The 13,359-nt window shown below is 33.0% G+C and overlaps 1 protein-coding gene and 1 pseudogene across 1 annotated transcript; one reads left to right on the plus strand and one right to left on the minus strand.

Annotated features, from left to right (window-relative positions):
* Positions 1–204: 204 nt before the first annotated feature.
* LOC139510268 (thyroxine 5-deiodinase-like) lies at positions 205–6,466 on the minus strand (annotated as a pseudogene).
* A 1,725-nt stretch (positions 6,467–8,191) lies between these two features.
* On the plus strand, positions 8,192–12,855 carry LOC139510269 (uncharacterized). Its single transcript, XM_071296761.1, has 4 exons — positions 8,192–8,304; positions 8,409–8,699; positions 10,371–10,526; positions 12,160–12,855. The coding sequence occupies exons 2-4, from the start codon at positions 8,444–8,446 to the stop codon at positions 12,324–12,326; spliced, it is 579 nt and encodes a 192-aa protein (XP_071152862.1). The 5' UTR covers positions 8,192–8,304; positions 8,409–8,443; the 3' UTR covers positions 12,327–12,855.
* The last annotated feature ends 504 nt before the right edge of the window (positions 12,856–13,359 follow it).

Consider the following 13,359-nt stretch of genomic DNA (forward strand, 5'->3'; position numbering starts at 1 on the left):
CAAAAAGATTTACATATAAACTAGTATTTGTTATAAGAAAAACATTCACAAATAAATTTTACATAATCTAAATTATATCGTATACTAATTTTCTTATTATTCTTAGATCAAAATGTTTAGAAAATCATGATAACAATCATGTTTGTTAGTTAATTTGATAATATGCAAATGTTTAATATTGGTCTTAACCCTGATACTCAAGACTTTTTCCTTTACATTTTACATTGATTTCTGATATACTTCTAACCATGACTTTACTTCTTGTGGACTATATAATTGTGGACCGAGTCCGTTTGCCAAGACTATCTTTCCGTTATGGATGATGTAATATCGTTCGGGGAACGCACCATATGCCAGACATGTTTTATCATCCATGGTATCTACCAATATTGGACAGTCCACACCTTCTTGTCTGAGAAGTTTCGCCGCTTCGATTCTTTCCTCCAATGATTTATGCTGTAACATATCTTCAAATTTAGGACCACGCACGTTCCAGCCATCTAAAGGGTGTGCTTCTCTAACATACATAATTACAAAGTCTGCTAAAGAGGCAAACTCACGGATCATTTCCTTGAAATGTTCCAGGTTTGCAATAAATGGAGGTCAGGTGCAGCTGCCAAAATTAACAATTAACGGGCGGTGGGATTTTTCAAAGTCTAGAAGTTTACTAAATGTTTTTGTTTCTATATTACATACTGTTGTGTTGATAGCTGCTTTTCCAACTTCTGCTTCCCTGTATATTATTTCCCATAAATGTTTTTTCACTACTGATGTGAAAGTTTTAAGAGTTATGACTGATTCTAACCCTACGCCGTACATTTCCTTTGATTTGTCTGCGAATCGTCGTTTCACGATTGTTCCTATACCAGGTAGCCATCCAAGAACCAATAACAATATCCAAAAACTGACAGTCTTCACACAAGTGACAAGAACATTTAATTTATAACTGAACCCAGACATTTTAGCTTTTACTGGAATTCTTCAATGCATCTACAAGTAAAATGAAAGACTAAACACAGAGGGAATTGAAAAAGAAAAAAACAAAACAAAAATAATTGTATTTCCATTTTCGCTAGCCAAGGGTTACGATCCACGCACCTCCTCTACACAAATCGTTACCCATGGCTAGTGAAGATGTTCAACGTCAAAAATTTTATACAGGTGTGAAATTTATTAGAATACATTGAATTATATCACCCTGTATAACCCCGATACAGATGAAACCGGACGTTGACGCGTTCGAAGCGAACACACCGTGTAACACTGAGTTCAGACAGTAAAGAAATAATACTTTTAACGAAAATTCAATATCTAGTCTTCGGATATGTTGCTCCAATATATTCTTTGCCATAATACTCATTAGTTACTAAAAGGTTTTTCAAATATGTACCATTTTTATATACAAACCTTAAAAAACGCACGACGATATCAATGATAAAATGTGCTTGGTATTTTTAAATATTAAAAAATTAATGTTTCACGAACATCATAGCTTTCAAAACATACATTTTTGCAAATTTCATAGTTTAAAATTAACAAACTTATTAAGATCGTATCTGTATGTTGTGTCTAGGATCAGAAAAATACACGTTTTAAAGTGTCTTAAATTTATTTTCATGTTGTGTACGCTTCGTTGTCATTACACCTTTTTATACTGTACGATTCGTTGACACAATATTGCGTTTGTCAATGAATTTTGCATGTATTAAATTATGCTTTGACTATGATTATAACCAATATGCATGTTAGAAAAAAATATTTTACCAATATTACATGAGACAGCAACCCATAATATCCGTTGTATTGTTGGAACACACTTAGAGGTATTTTGTACATGTAAATAAATCCTTATGTATACGAAAGTGTAAATTGGTAAGAAAAAAGTAAAATCACAAAATTACTGAACTCAGAGGAAAATCAAATCGGAAAGTCCCTAATCACATGGCAAAATCAAATGACAAAACACATCAAAAACGAATGGACAACAACTGTCATCTTCCTGACTTGGTACAGGCATTTTCAAATGTAAAAAATGGTGGATTAAACCTGGTTTTAAAGCGCTAAACCTATCACTTTGTACGACAGTCTCATCAAATTCCGTTATATTTACAATGATGCGTGAACTAAACAGACTAAATAAATAAAATAGCCCAAAATATGGGTACATCAGTCATCATCATGTTAAAATTCAAAAGAAACAGTTTAACAGAACACAAAAGCATCTATCAAATTAAAAACACATTCAAAATTGAAAATACAATTAATTCGGCAGATGCATATATGGCTCAAACTTGCGAAAAACCCACGACATTCAATTACAATTCTTTTTTTCTATCTTGTACCCATCGTTGCACCATCGTGGACATGTCGTTGCTGATGTGACCACTCGAAATATTTTTTGGACATTTTGCATGACAGTGCCACGACAACTATTTTATAGATCTTCCACGACAAAAAAAATCGAACGATCTGTTGTGACCGGGGCTTAAGTAGACAGATACATACGTCCGATTTCTAATTCGATACAATTTCTGAAAGTGTTTACGTAACAGCCAATGTACGGTTAGGGGTTGGGTTGGGTGCCCGCTAACATGTTTAATCCCGCCATATTCTGTATGTGTCTGTCTAAAACCAGGAGCGTGTAATTCAGTAGTTATATGTTTTATTCACTATTTTGTTCATAAATTAGGCCGTTAGTTTTCTCGTATGCATTGGGAATTGTTTTATATTTGTCATTTCGGTGTGTTTTATAGCTGACTATGCGATATGGGCTTTGGTCATTGTTGAAGGCCGTACGCTGACCTTTAGTTGTTCATTTTGTGTCGATTGGTATTTTGTGAAGAGTTGCTTCAATACCACATCTTCTTTTTGATATATACAGCAATTAAAAACAATCAATGGATTATAGGCTTTTGGTCTGAATCTCAGAGGCGAGTCCTAGGGGGTCATAAATTACAATAGAGTTACATAAAGGCTACCGAATATGTGTATACAATGACCATGTAACTTATAGCCACCAATAGTAATACATTTTCTTTAATGTGAAGATGTAAATATTAAGAGATAATTTTTGATATTCAACTGGTTTGCTTTCTTCAATTAGTTTTTTTGTTTGTTTAATTTTTAAGGTATAAAGATTGTGCTGAACTTCCTCGAACATTACAGTCTTTCTACTGTGATGACAAAATCTAAATATGTATGACCCTAACAAAATGCCATGTTTGATAAAAAGACTATACATATGTTTTCCGTGTCTTTGAGACATACAATGTACATAATATTTGATATCTTTCTCTTATGAATATTGTTTTTCTTACATTTGTGTTCATATCTCGAAATTGATGTATTTCAAACTTCATTAAAAAAATATTTATTTTTAATATGATTTGGATCTAAAGAATGGAGGAAGTATGGAAACGTATTCAAAGATTTAACAATTTGTGAAAGAATAAGACTAAATCTGGGATATGTTCACCCCGTATAACCCCGATACAAATGATACAATCTATATATACAGCAATCGAAAACAATCAATGGATTATAGATTTTTTTATCATGTTGTGCTGTTACACGAGTGTCTCATGTTAAGGAGAGGGTTGGGGCTCACTTGTTTAATTCCGCCGCATTTTTTTGTGTCGGTCAAATGTCAGGAGCCTGTAGAACATTGGTTATATAAAATTGTCATAGTTTTTTTCTTCTTTAATACATAATTCTTAAGTTATCAATATATAACCGTTAGTTTCCTCGTTTTAATTATTTTACTTTTTTTTTTTATACCGGGTCCTTTTTTAGCAGAATATATGGTATAGGTTTTCCTCATTGTGAAATGTTGTACAATGGACTATAATAATTGTTTTAAAAATACACCCACTTCATTTAAACGTAGGTGGAAAGTTGTTTCACTGGCCATCACACTACATCTACAAAGCTTTAAATGTAAAAAAAAGAACAAAAACAAAAACAAAAACAAAAACAAAACAAATTGCAATGCCATGTCATGAAGTCATTCGGTACAGTAAGTTCAACGAGCTCCTATATCTGCTTTCGTCTAGGCGAATTCGGACCAACATCGGCATTTGGAAGTAAGTCATTAAAGTTTTATTGACTGCACTATACTTTTTGAAACTTTATTTCCTCTGGAATATATCTGTCCATTTCATCTAGAATAACGTTGAAAGTCCCAATTTTCAATAGAAACATTCCTATCTGATGTACGCTGGTTAAACATTGAAATTTTGACTTTGTATAACTGATATTTTATGTTCAACTAATTTGACTAAGTAAACAGATAAACATTTACAATAAACTACAGAAAAAGAGTCGCCTACACCATCTCAAATACCTTGACAAGAAAGTGATTTGTGACGGTTTTTGTCAACGAACTGTACAGTGATTATTAAAAAACGCACAACGAACGCGACACATTTGGTGGAACGAACAATACAGTAAGAGAAAACTTATTTAGTATGATATCAGGGGCGGATGCAGGAATTTTCGAAAGGGGGGGTGCTAACCCAGGGCACCCAGGGCAAAGGGGGGGGTGCAAAACATATGTCCCGATACAAATGCATTGATCGGCAAAAATAAAGGGGGGGTGCGCACCCCCGGAACCCCCCCCCCCCCCCCCCCCCCCCTTGGATCCGCCACTGGATATTGCGTTTATTCTAATTTCTAGGGAACAGTTGAAGGCACGAAGTAATTCAACGTATAGTTATTTATTATTGCTTAAGGTATTTATACGCAAATGTGTATGCACAAAAAGATATTCAGCATTGTTTATCTCATAAAACGTATGAAATTGCACCATGTCTGTGCGTTTTGCATCTAGCAGTTTTATCAAACGTTCTATGCAATATCTAAAATTTACAACAATTGTATAATTGAATAGATAAACTAACATGCACATTGACATATTTATATATACTCAAATAAGTTCTAGAGAGGCATTCTGAATTGTTGTCATCCCAAATATTGTCCTGATTATCGCTTCGAACGCGTCAACGTCCGGATTCATTTGTATCGGGGTTATACGGGGTGTATATAAAGGGTTAAAAATGTTTGTTTCTTGATTATAACAAATTAAACTTATCATCTTACCTTATTTCATTCAAAGTATATTATAGTACTGGTAGCCATATATTGTTTTAATCAGAGTTATAACTATATGATATTCTTAAGCATAACTGGACCTAGAGAGAAAAAAAGTTAACTGCATATCAAGTTTCAAAATATTAAAAACTTAACTTGATTGTGATATTAATTTTTTTTTTCTTTCCCGTAAAAGGTACTAATAAACTACGTTGGAAAAGGTTTAAGAGGACCCCCTTATACAATAGATGTTGTGAACTGATTGATGGTCATGGACAATGGAGGGACAATAGATATCTGAATAAAAATAGAGGGTTTGAATTGCTTAACCGAGTGGACTCGTATGTTTGTTTATTGTGCTATTTCCTGCAGACTGGAAAGGAAAAATGCATGCAGATCAAAATACAACTTAGCTATTGATGCCGGCTTGAAACGTGCCTAGATGCATCGGTTAGTCCCTTATCAGAAACAACAGTGTAACATCACATCATAGAAAAACACACTAACATACCAATTGGAATGGCTTATCTATTGTTTCAGATAAGGGTAAAGGTTTGGTACCATTAAAACGTTAAAACCCGCTGCCATTGTTTGTTGTTGATGTGGTTCATAAGTGTTACTCGTTTCTGGATATTTTTGTTATAGATTAGACCGTTGGTTGAATGGTTTAACACTAGTAATTTTGAGGGGCCCTTTCAGTATAGCTTGCTGTTCGGTGTGAGCCAAGGCTCCGTGTTGAAGACCGTACCTTGACCTATAACGGGTTACTTTTATAAATTGAGACTTGGATGGAGAGTTACGTCTCATACCGCATCTTCTTATATCTATATACACAGTGGCGGATCCAGAAATTTACGTAAGTGGAGGCCCACTGACTGCCTAAGAGGGTGCCCGCTCCCGTCACGCTTCAGTGATTCCCTATATAAGCAACCATTTTTTTTCCACAAAAGGGGGGCCCTGACCCCCTGTCCCCCCCCCCCCCTAAATCCGCCTCTGATACAAAACTAGTGGACTTGTCCATTGCTTTGTTCCTATCTGTAGCAATTTTATAGAATGAAATATGCAAATAACTAACGGGTATGCTAAATAATATATCCGACTCCCTTTTCTTTTATAATTAGCAAAAATAAACAATTGCATAAAATTTTCAATGTAAGAAATCAGCAGTCAAAATAAGTTCAAAAAAGTTATTTGTTTTATAGTTAACTTTAAAAAAAAGTTAGCTAAATTCAATGTAATAGATAAAACCAACTTACCCCTAGAATACCAGTGAAGTTATTGTCAAAACTGTGAATTTTTTTATACTTCATGGCAAATCAATGTTTGTTTAAGCTGTGTATGTATCAAACAGGTAAAAAGGTGGGACGTCTATCCAGCAGTTAAATCGATATGAGTGTTAAATTTTAGGACAATAGAAATTTATATCCAGTAAATACATGGTATAAGAGTTGATTCATTAAAAATATACCACGTAGGCATGCACGTACCCAGAGGGAGATTTTAGCGATGCAACGCTTATTCACGGTGTGTCATATCTAAAATTTTGTTGAGATGTCTTTAAAAATAACAGTTCTTTCAAAACTTATGCCGTATTATCAGTAAAATCATCTCGAACGATTCACAAGAAAAATCATTAATTAGAAGTATTTGTCGGTTAACATTTAGTACGTGTAAGAATAAACTTAATATGCCCATGAAATTGGGTTTTTAACTTCAATATAAGGATTTCAAAGTAAAGACGATAAATATGCAGACCATTAGTCCAAAGTGGGGTTCATATACTTAAATCTTTAGTTTTCATAATATAGTTTTGAGGCCTGTGTGGTGTATTTTCTTACATTTCGCTTTTAAACAACTTCCGATTGAATGAGAAAAATTAAGAAAATATTGATTTGACAATTTGTTCACATCTACTTGTGATTAAGATAAATCGAGAATCTGTTTGTTTAGAATTTTTTATTTTTTTATTTTGCTTACATTTGCATTTTTGATGTTAAACACCCCTGCAGTCAAGACACTGATATTCATTGTAGAGATATGATGCTATAACATGGATATAGTCCACGAGCTAAGATAAAACAAATATCAATCTGAAGTTGTATTCTTGTTTGTGTATGGAACCCCTTATTTTCTCCTTTTCAGAGGTGTTTTAATTTTGAAGTTGACTAATCTAATGTGTGCTTAACTCTTATCCATAGGACAGTCTACATAGATATATGTATGCCACCCTCTTATTCTTGCTGGGAACTGGACCCTTGTTTAGCAATGTTAAGTGAGAGGCTGACTTCATGTAGGAACTTCTTAGGAAGAAAGATAAGAAGTTAACAGTATCCTTTAACTCTACTTTCCGCTATAAAGATGATATTCTTTGAGCTTGTCTCATCACTTCGCTTGGCATCCGTCATCGTTTTTTTACAAAAATATTCTCCTCTGAAACTACTGGGCCAAATTTAACCAAACTTGGCCCGATCATTATTAAGGTATCTAGTTTAAAAAAAAAATGTATCTGATGGCCAATCAAGATGGCCGACATGTCTAAAAATAGAACATAGGGGTAAAATACAGTTTTTTGATTCTACCTCTGAAACTAAAGCATTTAGAGCAAATCTGACATCTAATATATATATTTTATCAGGTTGAGATCTATTTGCCCTGAAGTTTTCTGAAGAATGAGACAACCTTTTGTTGGGCTGCTGACCATGAATTGGTAATTTTAAGGAAATTTTGCAGTTTTTGGTTATTACCTTGAATATATATATAGATAGAAATAAACTGTATATATAGCAATTATGTTCTGCAAAGTAAGATCTACCAAGGATTTGAATGTACAAAATTACAAATAAGTTCTTTTATTTTTTTCTTCAGTTTTATCTATATCAGTCGGGTACATGTATATTAATAAGATCAGATAAGATATATACGAATCAAATAATCTCATTTTATAGGGCCCTTTATTGCATATCAATTACAAACAAGAAAATAAAATAAATATTTGACAAACATGTACAGTATACATAATTTTATTCAAATCCAGTCTTTAAACATTATTTCACAGAAATTGAATTTGAGTAGTCTCCCTTATTGCAATGCAATCAGGTGTGTCCAGGTGAGTAATCAAACGCACAGGTGAATTGCTAATGTTGTAAATACAGGTATTTCAAAAATGGCGACGGTATAATATCAGTTTGAAAAAATTGACAGATTACACACATAAAGGTATCATTTTGTTGTACGAAACAAATGCATAATCAATATTTTTCTAATTATTTTGTTTTACTATTTACCTGTACTCCTTATTTATACAAATTTCTTCATTGCAGTTAGTAAACAAAAAGTCCGGAAGTGTAAATTCATAATGGGTTCTAAAGAAGAACTTGATACCTTGAAATTGGAGGACATTTCTACTCTGTTTAAAGCGGGATGTGTTGTTCTGATAGCAGCCTTCCTTTTCCACACGATAGGCATGGCAACCAACCACTGGGCTGTATCAGTAACAGATGCTCATGGCACCATTCAGTATAATGGTTTGTGGGAGAAGTGTGCCGATGTTAGATTAGGGAAAGGAGATTTTGAATGCCAAGGTTTTATCTGGTCAGATCCACAAGTCAGTCGTAAGTATTTCTCTCAGTAAGAAGGGCTGTAGTATATATATGCATGTTTACTGAACATGAAGACTTGTTTTTTGTGCTTAAATTTACTGGTCATGTGAAGTACAGATCAGTACATGTTGTATAATCTGATAATTGAGTTTAAACTCAAAGACTATCCAATAAAAGTAACTTGTTGTATTAAAGTTATATATAAAGAAGACGATGGCATGATTGCCAATGAGGCAACTCTTCACAATAGACCAAACGACACATAAATTAACAACTATAGGTCACTGTACGGCTTCAACATTGAGCAAAGCTTATACAGCATAGTCAGATATAAGTGCCTTGAAATGACGGATGTAAAACAATTCAAACAAGAAAACGATCGGCCTCATTTAATAATGATAAAAAAAATTAATGAAACAAATATGTAATACAGCACATGCAGCAACAAATGACAACAACTGAATTACAACATATGTTCCATTTAGAAAAAAGACTGCATAATCTTTTTTTAATTAGAAATCTATATTCCTTAATTAGTACATGTACCTCTCCCTTAACGTCAGGCTGTGGGAAGCTTTAAAGTTTTAAATGATTGTCACTATCATAACATTAATGAAATGTTTCAAATTACTCCTTTAAAGGTATAAACAAGGGGCAACTGCCTTGGTAAAAAATAACTTAGAAAAAACAATTCAACAGTTCGAATTATTTTCAATTTGGAATTTACAAGAACTGGAAGGACTTTTGAATTCAAACAATACATGTACATGTAGTTACAAGAAAAATTGAATTGAAGTCTGTCAAGGAAACGTATTCTTACATCGGACATAAAAAAAATCATCTTCGCTAGCCAAGGGTTACGATCCATTCCTGCTCTCTTCACCCTTGGCAGATAGAGCTAACATTTGTGATATCAATGTTGCGCCATCTATCGGAAAATAAAAGTCAAGCCCATTTCAAATACATTATTCTTGACCAATGATAGCACTTGAATTTTTCAATTTGGAGGTAAAAACACGGTAGCGTCTCGATTCTACACACTTGGTAAAGCCGGAAATGAAAATATGCGTCAACATTCATGCATTTGTGCATGAATCATACACAGGGACTTCTATTAGTTGATTAAAAACATTCAAGTTATCACTAAATTTAGTCGTATGTTTAGTGATGTAAAGACTTGTTGCACAATAAACACGTGGCAATTGTTTACAAACAATTTCTTCATCTACACATGATCATGGTATAGGCGCTTTTTGATTGGATGCAGCGAGTTTATACTGCAACCAATAAAAATACTTACCTTGTGTCTTCAAAATTTTATCTCAATCCGCCAAGGGTGAAGAGAGCGGGAGTGGATTGTAACCCTTGGCTAGCGAAGATGAAAAAAAATCAGCTCTTTTTGGAAAAGAAAAGGCAACTTTTGGAGTGAAACATGTAAAAAGTCTCACTCTGTACATGAATTTTAAATACAACAAAGGGATACAAACTTATTGGTTGTCTCTCTCTATATTTTTTTCTTTATAAGGGTGCTACATTTTATGATATCTTTATGGTTTCAGACTCTGTTAACTTGCCCACCTATTATATAATATATTATTTATAAATTTGCCCACCTATTATATAATATATTATTTATAATGTAAACATTGCTAGCTTTTAAGTTACATATTTAAAAAATTTCAGATTGGTTTCGTTATGTACAGACAACAGAAGTGCTGGCTTTCTGTGCAATGATGATAATGATTGCATTTGCTTTATTGTACCTGTTTGCTAAATTCATCAATGAAGATCATAAAAAGAATCTAAGAGTTCTGGCCCTTGTTTTAGGTTTCCTCAGTGGTAAGTAAAATGAATTCTTTTAGTGTTCTACACAAAAATTAAAACTTGCCTCAAGCAAAGATATACAAATGTATAACCCCTGTCAAACACTATTGCACAAATGACTATTAGTACTGTGCTTGTTCAGTAAGGACAATTTAAGTGAAATGGAAGTACATGTAATACAGACATTAAGAGATACATGTGAATAAGAACTTGGGGTCATGGGTGTTAGTTTTGTCCCCTTTACATTAGGTAATAAACAATAATCATATACCAAAACATATACATGTACGACTCATATACCAAAAATCTTTTTGGCAGTCTTAACAACATTTTCAGTGGTCTTACAAATTTTTGAAAACACATACACAATGTACAACACTTTCCTTTTATCATCATTATAAACTATTTAAGATAAGCCTGGTACTCTGTCTGTTGAACTGTTAAACTCGTCACTACTTTTCTCCTTTAAATGTGTTTGGAACTTTGGATGAGCTTTAATAACTTGCTTGTAAATGTTCTCTACATGCTAATAATCAATGTAGGCAATACCTTATAGCGGGTTATTTTCACGGGGTGTAAATTTTCATGGATAGAACAAAATTACCAATTTAAAAGTGCACACAAAAGTCCATTGAAGACCTGTTGGCGACCTTCTGCTGTTGTCTGTTCTATGGTCGGGTTGTTGTCTCTTTGACACATTCCCCATTTCCATTCTCAATTTTACATGCAAAGGTATAAAAGTTTTGAATTTGCCAAAATAATGACCGCAAAATATTTCGTTCATGTATACCTTATTTGATGAAAATTATGAAATTTTACACCTGCGAAAATAATCCGCTATATGGTATTATCATTATAAAGCCAATGCCAAAAGTATAGTTTAAGTCTTATTTCAATGGTGAGTTCTGGCAAACAAAAAGTATGTAATGTATAAACATGTTTCATGGCATCACCTAGTCCGAAATTTCTCTGATGTCCAACGGCTGTTTTGCCAGACAGGCTGAGGCCGTGGGACGTCAGAGCTTGTCCCATATTAAGAAGTGGATATTTGCCCTTCCAAAATAGATGCACTGCTTCGTCGCTTCTGGTTCCAACTTACAGCCTTGGAATTATATAAATCGGGTATCAATTTGTTCATTTTGTCATTTATCTCTAAATTTATGTAAGCTTCACCTACCTGTCACCCTTTAATTTCTCATAATTAGGCAGTTTTCACAGTGACCCATGGATTCAGACATTGTTACTTTTATTTTCAAAGATTATCATGTGAACATGAGAACAAATTGATACCAGATTTATATAATTCCAAAGCCGTTAGTTAGCAAATTATAGAAGCGACGAAGCAGCACATCTATTTTATTCTATATAAATGTAAATTTGACTGCGCTAATTGATGTGTAAACTATTTTTCACTTATAAACTTAACACTAGAAACACTGATTTATCATTTAATAAGTCATAAAGTGTAATATGAGCTACTGCAGGCTTTTTTTGCAGTCCAATACATTGTAAAAAGTTTGACAAAATACATGTCACCTGTATATTAATGGGACATGTCCATTGCAGCTTTAGAAGATGCTATCTCATTTACGTGGCAAAATGATTAATTAATGTTTTATTTACATTGTAACCTGACATGTATTTTCAGGTGTACTTATCATTGTTGCCTGCATTGTATTTGGATCACTAAAAGATGTACAGAAACCAAGAAGAATGCAAGCAGCTTCTGTCAACTTATCATGGAGCTTTGCCTTCAGTTTGATTGGTGGATTGTTATCAATAGCAACCGGCATCATTTTCACAATTTCATCATAAACATTTTAAAAAATTCAAATATTGATATCAGGACATTGTATATATTCATGTGTATAAATTTCATATCATTTCCATTAGTTAATTGGAAGCATTCTGACATACATGTTCATATAAAGACACTTTAACCACATTGATTGTATCCGAAAATATATAATACAAGACCATTAAGTAAGGGGGATAAAATATTAAAACCAATTTTTTAAAAATATCCTCTGTTATTGTTTGGTGACTGTGTACTTTATCTAAAATGAAAATATAAGGTTTAATTTCAAACTTTTTTCAAATGTACTTTTGTCAGAAAAAAAATAACTTAATTGCCTCTTGTTCACACTAATCATTGATATTATTTTGTTAATTTTTATTCAAACCGTTTTGCAAAGTCTTCTACAAAACTTATATGTAAGAAATAAATCATCTTGTGCCATTTTAATCATACATGTATTATGTAATCTTGACAAGTTTTATCATGTATATAATTATGATTATTTTTATATAAGATCTTGTATAAATAAAGATAATAAGCTTTTTATATTTTTGTATGTTAACTGTGGATTAATTTACATTCCTGGATTGAGGATTTTTTTTTATTGGTTTACTTATCTCCATAAAATCCATGAAAATTGGTTTCCCAAGCACATGTTTTATTTTATTATAAGTCTTGTAAAATTTGGCCACATGAGGAGGAAGGGAAGGAAGGTATTGCTTGACTGTGAAAGCCATCGAATAGTCTAAGATCTGCCCCTTTGATACATGATCAACTCCAGTTTTGTATGCAATATTGATCAATAGTGTCTCTTCTACATACAGTCAATTCATAACATTAAAAAGAGGTCCAGATTTAGTTGTTTATAAAGGCTACAACTATAGAGGTGCATTACCAATCCAGCCATATGTCTCCTTTTTTACCATTTTTCAGACTGTAAAAAGGCAATAATATTTAAAACGTCAAATAATAATGTTTACCTTTCCTGCTCACTTCTGAGAGTGAATATGCATGTTCTGCATTGGGTGGAAAATATCAGGTCATAAATCA

Source organism: Mytilus edulis, chromosome 2 (assembly GCF_963676685.1).
Source record: "Mytilus edulis chromosome 2, xbMytEdul2.2, whole genome shotgun sequence".
In the NCBI taxonomy this organism is placed as follows: Eukaryota; Metazoa; Mollusca; class Bivalvia; order Mytilida; family Mytilidae; genus Mytilus; species Mytilus edulis.